This window comes from Uloborus diversus, chromosome 7 (genome assembly GCF_026930045.1).
Source record: "Uloborus diversus isolate 005 chromosome 7, Udiv.v.3.1, whole genome shotgun sequence".
In the NCBI taxonomy this organism is placed as follows: Eukaryota; Metazoa; Arthropoda; class Arachnida; order Araneae; family Uloboridae; genus Uloborus; species Uloborus diversus.
This window is the reverse complement of record NC_072737.1, coordinates 72361670-72381656: the sequence shown is the minus strand read 5'-3', so window position 1 is coordinate 72381656 and position 19987 is coordinate 72361670. Positions and strand designations below refer to the sequence as shown.

The following is a 19987-nucleotide window of genomic DNA, read 5'->3' as shown; positions in this document are numbered from 1 at the left end:
TCTGTAAGTAAGACGTGATTCTAAAACGTTTTTAGCTTATTTAGCATTGAATTGCGACGAAAACCGTAAGCTTTCTGTTTTTCACCTTCCAAGAAAATTTCTGCGGGAAGAGGTCCCATTTGATCCAGCTAATCAGAGAACTTGGCGAACAATTTTAGGTTAAAATTAAATGTAAAATGTTTCATTTAACTCTGCAGAAACTTTTACAGCACTCAAATGTGTATTTTTCATAAATGTTTTAACTTCAAATCTCCGATCACGTTTTTTCAACTTTGCCGGTTGACCTTTTCTTACCTTGTTTTCGGTCCAATTCCTTTCTTTAAAGCATTTTATCAAGCACTTTACTATACAAACAAATAAGTTAACTAATTTAGAGACATTTCAAACCAATTCACCCCTACTGTGGGAAAAAAAAAATCAAATTTTGAATGGTGTTTGCGGTTTTTTACGAATACCGACCATTTTACAGTAATAAGCACAATATTAAGGAATAAATAAACAAAAAAATAAAGCCAAATGACTTATAAGGGTCAACACAATGCAAAAATATTAATAAAACGGCATATGATAATTTTAATCAGGAATTTACTCGAAAATATTTGAGTGTACGATGACTTTTGTGGCGTGTTATTTCTCTGTCTCTTCTTTTTCTGACCCATTTCAAAAAGAAGATCCGTCAATATTTTGAAAAAACCAATGGGTTGTATTTAGAATGACATAGGAATGATGTGAAAAAATATTGGACTTCATATTCGAATTCAGTTTCGAGTTATTTTGGTTTTACTAAAAAATTTCCAAGTGTACGAACACTTTTTGGAGCCACTGTATATCGTCAAACTGGTGACAGATTTGGCAAAACTAAAATCTTTTTTTGAATCTTGTTTCGATTAGACTACATTGCCGTTGTTTTGCAAAAAATCCATTCACTCAAATAAAAATCAAATAATGTGGGTAAAACAGTTTTTTGCATCGGTTAGCGAAAAACTAGGGGTGTAATTAGTTGAAGTGTTTTCGTGATCACTCTAAGGCACTACTATATTGCATTTTTATTTTATATACACGTTCCATGCAATTCTTATAAAAATTTTCGATCACAAAATACGGCAAAGAAAGCGCGTGCTAAAAAAAAGTGGTTTCAATAATAAAGGAGCAGTGGCTTCAGAGTTAATAATTAAATGTTTCTTACTAACTTCTATAATACAATCACTTTGTGTTTTGTAAATAATACTTGCTTATTTCGACAGAACACTACAACTAATAACATTTAAAATATTCGCCAAATAAACTAGTAAATTGTGGCCATCTCGAAATTTTTGCAAAAGCGGAACTATTTCTGAAATTAGAAAATTGGCACACTATGTTCTCTGACTTAAAATCTTTTTGCACCAATGCCTGCGCAAGAAATGTTTTTCCTTAGCAAATGAAAACAAAGAGTGTTAAAAAAAAAACAATTTGCACAGGTTTACCACAAAACAACAGGCCTGTCAAAATATAGTTACTCACGTACAAATTTACAAATTTGACGACTGCGTCAATTTCTAAATTATCGGAAGATCCCCGCAAACGCAGAATCAAAGAGGGAAAATCAAAAATAATTTTAAATCTATAGTTGAACTTATTGCTAACATTTTACTTGTTAACAAGTAGACGATTTAAACATATGAAAATTTAAAATCATTCAAATTTCTCCATTTGTTTTGCAACAATAAATAGCTGTCGCAAGATTTAGCTGTCGCAGTAAACAAGAAAAAGCGTTCGATTTCCCCAATTTTCTCAATTACCTTTGGAGATGATGGCACAAAAATTAAATCAGCTCTTGTACCCTGTATAGTCCACATGTCTATCATTTTCTTTCTTTCGTTTTTTCTTTCTTTTTGGTGATTTGATGAGGATTACAATCTGAGTGGCTTGCCAACCCTTACGCATGATATATTTTTATTACAGTACAGAATACATATAAACAACACATGAAATAATTTACATCACAAAGTGGGGAAAGTATATCTGGAGTGAGGGTGGGAGCGAGCCCACCGCCTCAAGTGTGTGAAGCAATCGCTTAGATCACTCAGCCACTGAAGCCCCTTATCAATTTTTTGTAAATATAGTTTCGTACTTCTTGAAGCATTGCACTTACAAGTAACGAAAAACAAAGCTCGATTGCGCAACTCCTTTTGAGCTCTATGCACCAAAATTGAATCAGCACTTGTAACTTTTAGGCTCTGCATTTGGATCAATTTTTGCTTGATTCCGCCCCCTTATTTGGTTATGTAAAACAGGCACACATGACGGACAAAAAAAATTTACCGCCCTTCGAGGAATGGGCAACAAAAACAAATGGGCACTAATTCACATGGGGGCACATGTGCATAATAAATTTCGTTCAATTTCATGCAGTAGTTTTTTGCGCTATAGAAACCAGAAAAAACGGAGTCACACACACATTCAAACACACAGAAAAGCAGACAGTTTCCAAAAATGGTGAAAAGAGACTGAGCACATCTGGTTGTGTGTTGATCAAAACGTGTAAAATGGTCGAATATTGAAATTCAAAAGTGTTCACGAATTCAAAACATAGACCCCAAACTATGAAATTACATGTAAAATCATCCCCTCTCCTAACCCCCACTTCAAAAAATAATGCGCCAAATCAACTTTAAATGCTTCAAAAGCATTTTTTTTAATCAGAAAAATAAATATTTCAAATTAGTTTAAAACATTTAAAGTTCAATTAAAACGTAAACAAAGTCATTAAAAAAAGTATCTAAACTCTTGTATTACGGTAAGCGGAAAAAAATCACTTTTATTATGAACAACGAATGCTAAAAAAAAGCCCTGGTAAAGGCATATTCCAGATAATCAGGAAATGAGAATACACTTTAAAAAATAACAATCCAGAGTGAGTAGAGCATATGTGTACTACTAATGTACGTAGGTAGCAAATGTGAGTTACTTATGTAAGTAGATAAGTAGAGATTGATACACTTGCTTGAAATGACAGGGATTTTATTTAAAACACGAAAAAAATGTGTTGAATCGTTGGCGTTGGATATTTATCTTTTAGCATTCCAATTGATGTCGGTCAATCGCGGAAGACTGCTGATTTGAGGCATCCACAGAGCCAATAATCATACGGGGTGAGATATGGGGACCTGGAAGGTCAAGCATGACGAAAGTGAAAAGGCTCAACACGCGATCAACATCGAAGGACGCGCGCAAGATAGCTTTTACGCTTATCCGTAAAAGCAAAAGAAAGACGAAAAAAAAAACATGAAAAAAGGCTCAATGTATCTTTAAAATATCGCAAAAAAAGTAAAAAAGTAAAATAATTAAATAATTATAGAAAAATTGGAAAGTAAGATTTTGAGAAGAGGAAAATGTGCGGCGGTCGATCTGTCTGTCTCCGTCCCTAACTTTTGAATGAACCGTCCGATTTGAACATACTTTGTTTTTATTAGAAATATCTCGGTGAGAACACCTCCCCCTTCTCATTTCTCTCTATCTCTCTCTCTCTCTCTCTCTCTCTCCTTGTTTGATTTATTTTTCGTTTAGTTTTGAACAGTTCAAAATTTAGCGTTTCGGCAACATATATCCCGAATTTGCCTCAAAAAGGAAAACTTTGTTGGAAAATCTATTGATGAAGAAAATCTATAAAATAGTTTTTTAATTATATTATATAGAAATTATCAGGTAATATTATATGGAAAAAAGAGTGAAGATTCTAAATGTGTTCCAATTTTTTTTTTCAATTATTTGTTGAAAATTTATTTATAAAAATCGAAGTACCATCTCTCATCCACTTAACATTGACGCAAATCAGAAATAAATTTGACGGAACAAAAATAAAATGAATTCAAAGCACAAATAATTTCCCCATGGCTGCGGAGTTGGATTTAACCCTTAACAGGGTTAATCCAACTCTTAGGGGTCAATCCGCAGGCTTGACCCTTAGAATTTTAGGGCCTTCGATTTTAGGGTTTGACTATACGACTCCGATTCGGACACCGCAGCCTTAGCAGAAATCGGAGCGAATTTTTCTAACCCTTGGAATTTTTAAACCTTCAACTTCCGACTCCAAAACCGACTCCTTTTCCCAAAATTGGTATAACTCCGACTGTTTTTGATTGTAAAATAATGCTGCGATAGTTTTTTTTTCATTTTAATTCTAAAATTTTAATTTATTTATTTTATTTTTGAAAACGGGAAATAAAAGATAATTTAGAGTGTTTTTTTAACACAAAGGAAAAGCTGTGCAGACGATTTCATTTCTGAAGAAAAAATTTTTAAGATGATATTTTGCTATTTTCTAACTACGTCTCCTGACTTTGCACGGTGTAGCACGAAAAAAAAAGTTGCTTTAAATGACGCACGTTCACAAATCAAGACCCTCAAAATTCCCAATCGAATAAGAAAACATCGTAAATAAAGTTACCACTCTCCTAAAAATACCAATACCCAAATGAATGAAGATAACTATAGCTAAAAGAGCGTTATTAGAATAAAGGAAAGGATCCCCAAAATAGCGTCAACATACCCTATAAATCATCATTGTAAATGTAGGAGAGCATTACACAAAAATTCCCAGTGTAATCTTGACAATAGTCACCAAGAACCCTTATGTGAGAGAGGGCAACGGTCCTTAAGATTTATTATCAGGGTAAGAGAAACAATATCTTAAAACTCCTATTAGAATGATGACAGTAGTCCCAAAACGTTGGGACAATAGTCCAAAAATTTTCCGCAAGAAAGAGATAAACATTCCCTAAAATTCCCCGATAAAATAAAGTCATCAGCTTCCGAAAATCCCCTATAGAATGAGGGTTACAGTTCAAGTTTTCAAATAACGTCTACAGTCAATCTAAAATATCTATGTGAAGGAAAATAGTTCCTAAGCCCCCTCTGAGGTTCAGAAAAAAAACAACTACATCGATATTCTCTTTTTTAAATCCCTTTACAATTAGAAGAATAACTTCAAAAAATTTATTATGAAGTCCGCATTAGAATAAAGACGTCAGGCCCTTAAAATGCACAGAAGTATACAGCCGTTCTAAAATAACATCAATAGCAAATCTAAAATACCCGATTATATGAAATGAAACTGTAAAAGTTTCTATTATTACAAATAATATCTTTGATTATCTTTGGCTGGCCCTTAAAAAAAATTAAAAAATGATTAATGGCAAAGTTCTTAAACCAAGTCTTCTAAGGGCCATGAAGCGCTTCATTTCGTACATGCACGATAGATGGCGCCGCTATTTTTTCATTAATTGCGCTCTTTCCAGATTTCTCATCAAAATTTTCAATTCATGAAAATGGAAATGCAGTGACTTTTATTTTAGTGATGAAGTGTTTGTTTTAAAGTTGTGTTGGTGAAATATTTTCATTTTGAGAAAAATGTCAAAACAGTTTCATTTTCCTTATCATAAAATTTCTACCCGATTTCTCCCTTGTTTTTTTTTTTTTTTTTTTCATAATGTTTATTTCCAGATACTTCGTTGTTTCCTAACAGTTATATTGTTTCCTCAAAATATGTTTCCAAAAACTCCCAAACGTTTTAGTTTATCGAGATCTTAATTTCTTATGAAGATTTTTTGAACATTCATTTTGAAAAGCATAGCATTAAAACAAAAATTATTTAAAATTTTATAGCCCATTTTAACGTAAAATAAAATCATGTTCTTTGAAAACAAAACCCTGCTAAGGTTTATATGTATACTGCAACTACTGTTCCGCCTAATTCTTGTGAAAAAAAAAAGGCTTCTGACCCTCACACCGAGTCAAAGTATAGAACGGTTCTGATACTTTTTACTTCCTTTTACAAAAAAGGAAGTATTGTATTCGCGAAAAAATTTTCACTCAAAATTCGGCCTTAATTTCCATTTTGCTCACCCCCGAATTAATGCTGAGTTTTTTTTTTCAACCCGACCGCACGCGGTTAAGTACCTAAACGTATAAAACCTTAAGAACGTATAAAACCTCGAAGTATCCATTTTGACATTCCCCGAGTTAATTACAACGACTTTTCTCGTGACGTCCGTATGTACGTATGTGCGTATGTATGTCGTATAACTCAAGAACGGTATGTCCTATAAAGTTGAAATTTGATACGTAGACACCTTTTGGGGTCCAGTTGTGCACCTCCCCTTTTGGTTGCATTCAGGTATTTCTAAAGGGGTCTTTTGTCTCTTTTTGGGGGGAAATCATTGTTAATTTCGATGTATACTGAAGTGGTGTTGTAATTTGGCGGACACTTGGCAATACTCGCCAGTCTTTTGGTCGCCAAGTCTTGTCGTCAACTCGGAAACAAATATGGTGGATTTTTTTCTAAAATCTGGTTTCAGTTTGGCCACTGGTGGTGATATTTAGAGAGTAAACTATTGAATCACATTAAAATTGCAAATAATGGGAAAATGACATTAAAATTGGAGTAGAATAAGTCATGTGATGCGCACATCAGCTCGTTAATTCTGTCATTGGTACTAGCTACCCTCTTTCCAAAAATCTGACTATACTCAATGATATTTCTGAGTAAAAACATTTTTGCAATCTGGATTTGAAGAGTTCTTATTGGCAAATTCAGTTACCTGATGAATTTGAAAATATGACTACTTTCGTTACTTCTATAGGCTTTTTTTTTTTTTTTTTTGTAAACAAACAGATTTGAATAAAGGTGTAAAAGGTCGTCTTCTGCTTTCCAAGCTCTGACTGGCATTTTTATTGCTGAACTTAATTCCGAGCAAATCTTTGGTATCAGAAATTATTTGAATGATTTTTTAATTTTGGGACAGAACTTTCAGGACTGCTTTGTTCGAAACTCTCAAATATACTTACAATATAAAGCTAAAGCGCTTGTTTGTTTGTTTGCTTGTTTAAACGCGCTAATTTCAAGAACTACTGGTTCGAAATGAAACATTCTTTTTGTGTTTAATAGTACATTTATTGAGGAAGACGAGAGGCTATTTGTTTTAAAATCAGATTGACCGAAATATTTGTAATTGCAAACTAAATGTTTAACTAATTGTTTAGGTCTATGATTTCCTAATAGATGGCGGGGTTAGTTAACTCATCGAGAGGGTGCTGGCCGACAGTGTCGATAGCTGCGAGGTCCATGCCACGCGGCTCAGACATGCGGTTGGCTACGTTATTGTGGGACCGTTGTGGTTAGTGAATTGATTTTTGAATGCGTTTTTTTTTCTATATTCAGGCGCATAATTTGATTTTGTAGGATTGTTCTAACGAGTTTTGTTTTCCTTATTTCTTCAACATGTTTTTGTTCTTATAGTTGATGGTAGTTATTATCTTCGTAAATAATTTGATTTGTCGCATTATTCAATTGTGATTGATCTTTATAACGTTCTTATCATAGTACTGTTTATTTGATGAAACATTTCAAATTGCAGAAAAAAAACCTCAATCGCTGAAGGGTTGGGTTACGGTAGCATGGTTGCTTGGACTGTTAAGCGATGAACCACACAGTTAAAGAATTATTTTGAGTTTTTAAGCTACTGTTAATCTTTTATGTGTTTTGGCGAACATTTTTGAATTCCAAAGAGAATTTTATTGGTTTTTTGAAAAGCTGCTTAAGCATTTTAGTTGGAAAAAAAATGATTTCACATCAGAAGGGGGGGGGGGGGGGGCGGATTTTTTTTTTATTCAACAGACTTCTTTTAAATTCTTAGCACGATCGTCGCCATGGTGGTACTTCTAGTTAAAAAACATAACACTATATCGAGATAAGTATTTTTTAATAGCTAGACAATCAAGGGTTTTTACACTGCTCATTAAACAATTCAGTATGTATCTTCCAAAATCTCTAAGTTAACTTCATTTGCACTGCCAACAACTGCAAAACATGTGAAAACGTTTCTTGGTTTATGTATGTTTCATAGACATTTAATATATAGGGTAGACTGACACATGAAAAGTCAAATTTTACTGGGACTTCCGAACATCAAGATGCTTTAAAAAACGTCAACAAGGTTTCTTTTCAAACCCGCTTGTTAGTTTACATCTATGTGATTCTCTGTTCAAACACTGATGCTTCAGGTACAGTACTTAGTCATTCCTTCTACAAGAAAAAGATGGTTAATTATCTCCTGTGTCATATTACAGTAAGGGATTATCAGCTTCTGAGGAAAATTACTCTACTAACGAGTTAGAGCTATAGGTTATATATAAGAAAGTGCGGGACAATCCTATTATTTTTCTCACTGAATCAAAGTGTCTTCATTATTTTTTATAAATATCTAATCCTGCTAATGTAATTACTCGGTAGTTACCAAAATTACTGAAATACAGAACTTATTATGACAAAAATTATTTTCAAATTTTAACCAGAACATATTTGCGAGAAAGATAATATTTTGCCTAATTATTTATCGAGTTGTCCTGGCACAGACAATAAAGTTTCAGCTATCAATGCATGTCCTAAAAAATTACTGACATATCTGATGGTTTTGGAGAAGAAACATGCATGATTCATTCTGAACCTCCTATAGAAATTTCTAAAAATCCCTTTTGAGTTCAATAAAATAAGGTTGCTGAAATTCAGTAAAAAGTTGAATTATTGAAGACGAAATCCCTTGTAAATGCTTCAAAGACTCAAATTTTTTACATAGCTCCTATTACTGGACTACTCATATACTTGAATCCTAATACTTCATGTAATTGTATTGTAATTTCTAATGCTTTGACAGCTAAGGTGTTAAAATATTCTCATGTATGTCATATTGGTTAAATAGAATGCTGCAAATTTTTGTCTATTCGTTACTTTTGAAAGGAAAGTATGGCTGATACTCAAAATTATGTGCAATTACATGATCAGTGCGTAAAATTCAAGAATTATAAGCCCTGTTTTGCACCCTGCGAACAATGGCAGGAGCACTCTAGTGTCTTTACTCTGTGCTTGGATCCTTATGTTGTGGGCACATCTTCTAGAGGCGAGAAATGAAGCAGTCTGAAAGGGTATGTGTTGTCTAACCGTCTACGAATTGCGTGAAAGTAACTTTCTCTGAGGTAACTCTCCTAACTGTACAAGTCCTTATTCATTAGGGTGGGTTGATTTTGACTTTTTTTTAAAATCGAAAACGCCTGTGGTGGGAAAAGTTGTGTATTGGCATCAAATAATCGCCTAAAAATTTTTTTGGGAATCAAAATATATTTAGATCCCCCGCCAGCCCCTTAAGGTTTGCACAAACATGTAAAAATTGACATTTTTAAATTTTTTTTTAAAAAAATCTTATGTATAATATTTTTAATCGACTGTGGTGGGAAAAGTTTTGTATTGACATCTAATGCTCATATAAATTTTTTTTGGTAATCAAAATATATTTAGATCCCTCACCAGTCCCTTGAAATTTCTCCAAATATGGAAAATTTGACATTTATTTGTTATTTATTAAATTTCTCATGTTTGATTTTTTTTAATCACCCGTTGTGAAAATGATTTCCTAGTAAGATTCTTCATTCATAAGTAATAATAATAATAATATTCAAGCTCCGCTCAAACGGTGGAATTTGGAATATTTTCATACTTTTTAAAATCTTGACGTTTTAAAACAAAAGTATTATCCAACACATTTTTTTTATTTTAAGCATTTTTTATTCTTTATTTTTCTATAATAACACTATAGAATTCTTTAGGATTAAAACATAGGTATAAAAGATTAAAATACCAGAAGTCTGTCGTTGCAGATTTACAGCAGCTCTTTGCTCATTTTTCCGAAGCATTAGGGGAAAATGACTAAGAATTCACCTCGGAGTTTTTTTTTTTTTTTTTTTTTTTTGTAATAAAGAAGTTTTACACATTATACATTGCTTTGTTCTCAAATTTTGGCATTAATTTTCGGGAAGTCAATGCTGTACGTATAAAATCATCATGGCGCGTTGCTCCACGAACAGATAAAGATGCTTCTGTCACCAACCTAACTGCTCTTTCTATCGCTTGTGTATGACATGGTAAATTCCACAACTCACTTTCGATAACCCCCGTTCAGCTACTTTCTCAAGTTCCGCATTGGATATATGTTTGGTGAGTGGAGGGTATGTAAGGACACAATATTGCCAATTTATCGATTCTGTATAGTCTTTTGCTTGAAAATTTAGAGGTGGAATGACAAAACCACGAATAGTTTCATCAGTAAGAGTTCGGGCCTTCAGGATTGTTCTGAAGCCTAATTTCCTTACTGAGGATCGCATGCCGTTGATCATGGTTATCAGCAGGTTTTCTGGATGACCAAAAAAAAAAAACATTTCTTTAAATAACAAGGTCAACTACTAAATTCAGATCATAGCTAAGATATCTTGAGTAGTGGATAACTTCCCAAAGATGCTGTGCACCGGCTGTGCATGAAGGCTCAGTTTTAATCAAAAACCAAACTTTTGCATACACTTTTATAATGTATTCTACAATAGTTCCTATTTCCAGCGATGACCCTTTTGTACCAACATACAAAGGAAGTACTCTGTTTGCTGTTGTAAGTCACCTAGCATGAGATAGCTTTCCTGGTGATTTGGTGGACAGTGATGTTAAACAATTTCCTGAACATATTGCTTGACATATTTGATACAAGTATTTTTGGTCAGTGCCAAGACTGTCTATATCAACTGTTGACAAATCAAAAGCGATTTTTTAAAAGTGGCATGCTTACATGTGCCAAAGAGCTTCCCTATGAGACCATTATATGTGAAAGGACCTGTAGTGCTTCCATCCAGATAGCGAAAAGGTAGCTTGGCGTGCAATTGACATACGAGTCACTGCATTGGCCTTTTTAAATGCAGCTCAAACAGTCTTATTACACCACCTTTCACACCACCATTGACTGCTGTTCCATCTGAACCTACTGCAATAAAATCCACAGTAGATACTTGGGTTTTTTTTAAATAGTCTAATATGCTTGATAACACTTCATTCGCTGTACCAATTCTTCTGCTCAGAGTTTTTCGTTACGATTTCTATTTGGTTCATATATGCTTGATAAGTGCCAAGAACTGGCCAATTTGTCAGACTGGGCTTGGGTGATTCAAATAGTTTCATTATATCACAGAGAAGAAGAAACAATCGGAGGAATCACACCATCTGTCTTTTTGACAGTTAAAACTAAGCAGAAGGAGCAAAGAAAAAAGGCAAAACGCGCAATTTCAGATTCCCGGCAGGGGTGGTGCATATAATATGATATGATAATTATTTTTGTCACAAACAAAGGGTCTTATTAATTACTGTGTTCACCACAGGTGATTAAAAAAAACACATAAGAAATGAAAAAAAAGTTTTAAAGAAAGTCATTTTTTACATATTTAGCGAAACTTCAGAGACCTGGCAAAAGGTGTAAATATATTTTAATTACCAAAGTTCTTTTTTAATGAATATTAGATGTTAATACACAACTTTTAACACCATAGGCGATTAAAAATATTATACATAATATTTTTTTTTTAAATGTTAATTTTTACATATTTGGCCGAACTTTAAGGAGCTAGTTGGAGATCTAAACATATTTTGAGTTCCAAAAAATTTTTTATGCGAGCATTTGATGTCAATACACAACTTTTCCCACCATAGGCGTTTTCGATTTCAAAAAAAAAGTCAAAATTGACCCACCCTATTATTCATAGCTATTCATGCCCCGTAAATATACTAAGAATGAAAATTTAAATGGTTAACTTTGCTATGAAATTAAAAATCATTTCTCTTCCGTTGCGAAGAGAAGGGTGTAGTATAGATAAAATCAGGTTACCGTAACTTAAATCGAACAATATGCACTGCCATGAGTATTAAGTTTTTTTTTTTTTTTTTTTTTTTTTAACTCTGTTGTAGGCAAATCATATGTAGACTCAAAGTTCTTCGTCTTCAAAACGTTAGTATTTAAAAAGAAACTGGAGGCATTCAAAAGAATGAGATGAAAATGATCAAAATATAGATGGATGTGTGTTGAAAGCGCAGGAAAATACTTACGCTATGCGACAGGCCCCAAACGATAGGTCTGCTTACAAAAACTGCATCGGCTCCCATTGCTAAAGCCTTGAAAATGTCAGTTCCCCATCGCACTCCTCCCTCCATGTACACCTCGATGTTTTGGTACACGTCCACAGCTTCCAAAACTTCGGCAAGAGCTTCGATCTAAAGATAATTTTAAAAGAGTGGTGTTACTCAATGTGTAGAAAATACACTAATAAAGATAATAACTATAATATATACTAACCGAAGCTGGAGCAGTGTCCACTGTTCCGCCATTATTGTTGCTAACAAGAATCGCACTTACACCGTTTTCAACAGCTCTGATGGCGTCGCAACCTAAAATATATGAAAATAACCCTTAAAAAGCGTAGTTATAGATGCTTAAGTTTTAGTACCGAGTTTTATTATTTGTTGAAAAACTCTAACAGAAGCTTAATCAATATATAAAGATGGGTACGTCAAATAAGGGCCAGTAAGTTCAACTCTATTTTTCTATGTAGGATCATGCAAACTAGCTAGATCTTGATCGTATTGTCATCAGAAAGCCTAACTATCTAAAACTTGATAATAAATCGTTATCAACAAGTAGTTTGTTATCAACATTAATAGTTATTAGAAATTATTCTTATAAATAGTGCCTGATCCGACCATAAAGTCTGCAAATTTACATTTCATTTCATTGCTTGCATAACTGATTGCTCAGCAGTGCTAACAATAAAACATTTAAATAGCATGACAGTTTAACATACCAGTCTGTATCGCTCGAGCTACGACTGGCAGATCAGTCAGAGTAATGATCCAGCGCAGGTCATCCCAAGTTGCTGCGGGATTTATCAGATAGTTGTAGTACCTCGGGGCAAGAAACGAACCAATGCACCGCTCATACTTCTCATATTTCTGATCCACCTTGACTGTTTTGAAGTAACCTTTCCCTTTCACAAGCTCAATTCTCGGCAGCCCTCGGTGTCGTCGGTAATTATTTCTTGTGTTTCCTCCAAAATCATCATCAAGATATTGTTCTTCCAAGTTGTTTAAATGTTCGAAACCTTCGTTTGATTCGTCATTTTCGATGTTTGGAAGTCTAGAAAAAACGTAACAAAATCATGCAATAGTTAAGATTTTTATCTCTGATATGTGTGAATTATTAAAATATGTTTATCGTAGATGCATTCTTGCGATTTGCAGACAGAGTTAAAATGCAGGAGGTAAAGTACGAAAAAATTAAAGCAAAATAATAATAATAATAATAATAATAATAATAATAAAATAAAAACAACGAAACCTAAATTTTATATGATCCCCTAATCAGGGGCGGATACAGGATTTCATTTTAGGGGAGGGGGCCGTCATGCTGAAGAATGTAATCTTACGTAAAACAATTTTCTTGAACTTTGGTTTCTTTAGGTGTCATCAAATGCACAAAATCGGCCTTTAGTTGGTCGCAAACTTAATTAATTTCAACTGTTATAAATTAATTACTTAAATTATTATTGATTAAAATTGATTGATAATAATTCGATACATTAAAATGACCTAGTTAAAGTGTATTCTAATCTGTTTAGACCAGAATTCACACCAACCAACACAATGCAATAAATAAATACTAGGAAAATCTTTAAAAAATTAAATGTTTTATGAACACGATAAATTTAGATATTGATTGAATATTAGCATAATACGCGACACAGGACACATCCATCGTTGATTATAAATTTACGTGATACTCGCAGTAGTGTACCTAGCATGGGGGACACCCGGGGTGGTAATTTGTGGTGTAACTCCCCCCCCTTAAACGCAAAATGAAAATTAAAAAAAAACGTAAACATGAAATTTATGCAATTTTCAGAAACAACTACATTTGTGTTTTAACGATATTTTTGTGTGCTAATGTATAAACACAAACAAAAATGGAGGGTCCGGGTATTTAACCCCGCGAAAAATATTTCAGTTTGTAGTCTTAAAAATGCATTTCAGCTTCATATTTTTCAATAATTTACATCTTCACTTTAGGTGTCACCCCCCCCCCCCAGACCGGTGACATCCGGGGCGGATCACCCCTGCCCCCGCAGCGACGCCACTGATATGCTTGACACATCCATCTTGCATGCAGAAAAATACAATAAAACTTTACTTAATAATAAATGCGGCGAAAATCATCTTTGGGATTACATATTTTACAAATTTAATTCGGACTATTGATGGAATACTCGCCGATTCTTTTCAATTGTAGAAAAATCAGAGGCGAATGAAAACGTCGAAGCCTCAGGGTCTGAAACAAGAACTCCAAATATGTTTCCTTCGGTTTTAAGCTTATAATTTTCTATTTAAAAAAGACAACAATGTTTTGTCCCCCGAACGCTTCATTGTTTTTTACTTCCTTTTACAAAAGAGGAAGAATAGTATTCGCGAAAAAATGTTCACTCGAAAATCGACCTTGATTTCCATTTTGCTCACTCCCGAATGAATGTTGAGTTTTTTTTTTTGACTCGACTCCACTTGGATAAGTGCCTAAGAACGTATAGACATGCGAAATATCCATTTTGACGATTTCCGTGTTAGTTACGAGTTTTCTCGTGACACCTGTATGTATGAATGTATGTGTGGATATGCGTATGTGCGTATGTATGTCGCATAACTCAAGAACGGTATGTCCTAGAAAGTTGAAATTTTATACGTAGACTCCTAGTGGGGATTAGTTGTGCACCTTCTCTTTTGGTTTCATTCGGGTGTTTTTAAGTGGGTCTTTTGCCCCCTTTTGGGGGGAAATCATTGTTAATTTCGATGTAAACTCAAATGGTGTTACAATTTATCGAACACTTGGCGATATATCGCGAGTCTTTTGGTCACCAAGTTTTGTCGCCAACTTGGCGATAAATTTGGCGATTTAAAAAAAAAACCTGGTTTTAATTTGGCCACTGTTGGTGATATTTAGAGAGTAAACTATTGAATCACATTAAAACTGCCAATAATGAAAAAATCACATTAAATGGGAATAAAAGGAAGTCCTGTGATGCACACATCAACTCGTTTGAATTTAATAGCGGCATCAATCTGGCAGCTTTTCCCCCCGTACCAGCATGATTTATATCATAAGCCAAGAAAGTAAAATATAGCTTAGCTCAATGATTGAATAGCTCAATGTATCTTTGCATGTTTTAAAAGAGTTCATAACGTTTCAATGTTCTTGGACCGATTGTAGGTGTAGTTGATAATGACGTTTGATCAACAATAGCACACCCCTGGGAAATCTGCTGAGCAATTACTAACCTAACAATGTCCACTAAACTGTGAGATCCAAAAGTTTCGCACGTGGTCCCTCACTGTGTTAGGTTGCCAATTGCGCCACTCAGCTTCCCTTTTCTTTGATGACACTTAAACACCAATATCATAGATTCTTTCAAACATTTCACCGTCATTTTTCCATTCTTCATAAATGCTAGAAACGACGACCGTGAACAATATACTCCTTGTGCAGTTTCAGAGATATAATACTCATTTCTAGTAACAAGCTATTGCAAATCTGTTCTCTATCAGTTTCGCTTAAATCAATTGCCTTTCTCAACTCGTGCAAAAGTAAGTGCGAGACTGCTTCCTCACCTTGTTCAGCAGTAGTTAAATACCGTTCCCTTTGAACCACGTACCATACAAGTTCATGGAAAGAAATGAAATTGGCCGTAATGTTTTGGCTCTTCAGTGGATAACACCTATATTTTCAAACTTACCGAATGTATTCAGGTACGACTAAATGGTTATGAAGAGACAATACATGATTGCACGCAACCGGGCTGCCTACACTGACGACAATGGCTCTGCAGCCTGCTGCTTCTGCTCTTTCTACAATGCTTTGTGTGATGCTTTTGTCAAAAAACATGTAGGTCTCCTGCCACAAGTTGGCTTGAGGAGCTCTCAGTGCTATCTCTTGGATATCTGTGCTCGAGAAGGCGTTGACGATGTATGGAACACCCTCGCACTCCGCCGCTGGAATGACAAAATTAACCTAAATTTTATAACTTAAATTTCGCACATAAATGCTTTCCAAATTACATCTTCAAATAAGAACATTTATTTCGAAAGGCAAAATATTGTGAAAAAAATTTCGTTTTTTAACAACTGCATTATCAGCTACCGTATTTTATGTTTCTACCTTTAACTCTAAACCCCCTACTTTTCAAATTGAAACTCTGGAGTTGACCTGTGTTGCATGATATGCGGGATAGGTGATCAATCCCTTCCTTTTCTTAGTTTCATGCCAGATTCACCTTATCCTTTACTGATCTAACTACTTGATTGCGTGTGACTTTTTCCTTCAGTTACCAATAACACGTTCTATGGAACGACTTTAGCCCGCGCCAATTCGAACCTATGCCGTCGTGGAAATGCCCAATGAGAGACTTAATGTTGTGGTGAAAATAAATGAAAACTTCTTGTACGTGCTGCATTAGAAATAAAGTTTTGTTGACATTAAAGTAATAAAAGCTACTTTTTAAAAATTGATGCAAAACTGAACTCGGATTGTTTTTTTTTATCAGACAGTATTCAAACCAAGTACTCTAGTATACCAAACTCAAGGGATCCTTATTATGCTCCTAATAATGTGACACGGAAGTTGACGAATTTCAGCATCTTGAAATTCCACCGGTTGGAGTCGGGTTTGAAGCCCCCATCTTAGACATAAGAGACTAACGACTGATTACAATGCCGTCGTAATAGCGTAATTACAATCATACGGTTTGACCTAACATCTTGAGACATGTTTAGATTCGTTTTAACAAAGCAAGAATTTCTCTGCTCGGATACGTAGTGAAACAAAGTGCTTATTTTAATGCGCATTACGATTTAATTATCACCTTAGATGTAATAAAAAGAAAATTTTCTAAGCTAAATTAGTCCAGTCAATGAACGGTTTGAAAGAACAAAAGTACATGCAGTTTTGCAAATTGGCACACACGTACAGTAAAGGCTCCTGATGAGCTTACCAAAAGTCCCCGTTGGTAGGGGGAGCTCGCAGCGCCACCTAGGATTTTATAGTTGTGTTTTTTCAGTTTTTGTCTTATATCTTAAAAACTGTTTACTTGCGAACAAAATTTTACTTAATGAATTAATTGTTTACTCACCGCCCCACGGGGACTATTAGTATGTTCAACAGGAGCCCTTCCTGTACGTGTGTGCCAATTTGCAAAACTACATGTTTTTTGTTTTTTTCACCCTTATTTTCTCCTTCGTTTTCTAGACATCAGGTTTTGTTTGAAGGGATTTTAAAGGGCAGCTTGACAATGTACAAATAGACGTCGCGGTCCTGAACGACTCAGAAAGAAGGTGCTTAAATTCCCATCCCCCCCCCTTTTTTTTTTTTTTTGGATATTTGACCACCTAAAGCTATTGTTAAAGAAGCTTTGAAGGATTCCATCAGATTGTATTCAGTTGGACTTATGAGTACGCGTAAAATATATGGGGATATTTATCGTGATTTTTGCCCAGGACTGTGCTAGGGAAATGTGAAAATGAAATGAACTACCCGGGCGCAAATCAGTTTTACATAAGGGGAGTGAGAAGCAAAGGGATAAGTGGACTTTTTGAAATTTTGAGTAAAAACGTGTTCAAAGTTCAGGCCTGAGCTAGGCTTTCTTTGGAAATTCTTTCTAAATCATGATGTACAATAGCACCTACTGTGGCTTCTGGTATCACCGCGAAACAGGTTAGATGTTTTGCTAAAATTTTTAGTTTTGGCACTTAATCTCTTTGCTTCTCACTGCTTTATGTGTTGATGTTCAGTTAAAAGATCACTGTTCCAGTATTTCCAGTAGTTGAAGTTTCATGGAGTGAAAAATAATAGCCTCATAGCGAAACTAATTGAAGTTATATCGAAACGTATTTTAAAACTTGCGTATTCTTTTGTATTGGTTAACTTATTCAGTAATAATCTAAACATAACTAAATTCAATCCAACAAAAATTGTTTTTTGGAAAAATGCGTTGGTTTTTAAAAGAAAAACTGTCAGTATTCCAGAATTAATTAATACATTTTTAAATAACGCATTTCAAAAATTTTTAAATGATTAAACAGCTTTTTCACCGGGTATTGTTTTTAATTATGAATGATTTGGTAACTGAAAAATTCATTATTTTTCTTGTCTACTAGGTTTTTGAGGAAAAGATATCAACACTTGTTTTCTTTATTAAAAACTAGCAGTACCCGCACAGCAATGCCCGTGCAAAAAACTTAATGAAAGTCCGTTGAATAAAAAAAATTGATGCCCCCTCCCCCTCTGATGTGAAAATGATCGGTTTTCTTTGTATAAAATGCGAACACACCTCTTCAAAAAAAAAAAAGTTTCTTAGGAGTTTAAAACTTTTCGTCAAATCATTAAATTAGATTAACAGTTGCTTTAAAATTCGATTTAGCGAGTGAAGCGGTTTTTACTGCAATTTTAACTATTTCGCCAAATAAACAAAAAAGACATCAATTAATATCTTTCAAATGTAAAAATAATTTCGCAGCTCTATTGTTTATCGCCAAACTTGCCCAGCAACAACGCTATCATAATCCATCCGTCTAACGAAAAAAAAAATCCCGTTTAACATTTAAAAATCATCGTCAGAAAAAAAGAAGAAAATGTCGTACATTTCGCTCGGATAAAAATAAATCAAAAGTTTCTTTCCTTTCAAAACAAATCGCCAAAACAATGAATTACATTAACGGTTGCCTTAAAACAATATTCCTAGACTAAACCCTGCTCAGCGCCTAATGTGCCAAGCGACCACGCTACCGGAACTCAGCCCTTTTACGAGTGAAGCGGATGTTTTTTCTTAGGCAATAATAAATGTTTCGCCAAACAAACAAAAAGGTATAAAACCACATTAACAGTAGCTTTCAAATCTTTATATATTAAGAGCTGCGTTGAACGGCTTTGCCCGGTCTACCTTGAGAACAAAAATTGTGTCAAGTGACATATATTAAACAATTAATTAAAAGAATAATTTAATAACTTAAAGAATAACTTAAATAAAAGAAAAAAAACACCATGCAAAATTACCCTTCCAAACAATGACGACAGATATTAAAATACTTTTAAGAAATTAAAATGCGAAAGATTGATTTTAAGAGCGTAACCATGGAAACATGAAATAAAATAAGTTTAAGAAATCAGTTGCAAAGGATTCAAAAAGCGTAACCATGGAAACGTGAAAATAAAATGGTTGACAACCGCAATCAAAATGACTTATTTCGAAATTGATTTAAAAACGCTTGTAACTTTTTTTCCTTTGAAGACAGAAGCTAATTTTTTGGACCAAAGGTCGAGAGAGATCTGGAGTAAAAAATCTCGCTTTTTCCAATGCTGTCAAAAAGAAAACTGTGGGTCAATTCCTTCATTTTTTACTGATAGATTTAATGAAGAAAGTATTGCTAAAATTTCAGCCAAGCCTAAAAAGTTAGAGCTAAAAACGCAAATTACTCCCGCCGTAATTAAGTTAGAGCATTGAAATAAATTGTTTAGAACGCAGAAAATTCTACCCTTTTTAACGATATATAATATTAATATGTGCAAGTAATTTTTCTCCCTTTTAATAGCCAATAATAGGCAATTTTCGTGAAATTTGGGCCTAAATTTGAATAAAAAAAGAACCATTTATCGGATTTTTTCGAATTATAGCCTATGTTACTCAGTAAGAAGGCACTTTTCATATAGTGAAAGAATTTTTCAAATAGGTGCAGTGGTTCCGGAGATTACCTCGAACATATAAACACACAAAAATCCGCCCTCTCTCTTTATAATATTAGTAAAGATTTTAAATCAAGATAAAATCTTTTTTTCAAGATAAAATTTTTACTTTTACTTTTAAATCAAGATAAAATTTTTCAAATAGGTGCAGTGGTTCCGGAGATTACCTCGAACATATAAACACACAAAAATCCGCCCTCTCTCTTTATAATATTAGTAAAGATTTTAAATCAAGATAAAATCCTTTTTTATTATCCGTTTCAAGAGATGCAACTGATCATTACTTAATTTTACAGATGAAAGATATTAAACCT

The 19987-nt window shown here is 34.0% G+C and overlaps 1 protein-coding gene across 1 annotated transcript in view; it reads right to left on the bottom strand.

Annotated features, from left to right (window-relative positions):
• Window positions 1-19987, bottom strand: part of LOC129225814 (2-Hydroxyacid oxidase 1-like) — a 71895-nt gene that overhangs the window by 4095 nt on the left and 47813 nt on the right. Inside the window, exons 6-9 of the mRNA XM_054860325.1 lie at window positions 15676-15931; window positions 12703-13034; window positions 12198-12289; window positions 11951-12115 (exon numbers count right to left, since the gene is read on the bottom strand). Coding sequence (XP_054716300.1) covers window positions 11951-12115; window positions 12198-12289; window positions 12703-13034; window positions 15676-15931 — 845 coding nt within the window. The remainder of the gene's footprint in view (window positions 1-11950; window positions 12116-12197; window positions 12290-12702; window positions 13035-15675; window positions 15932-19987) is intronic.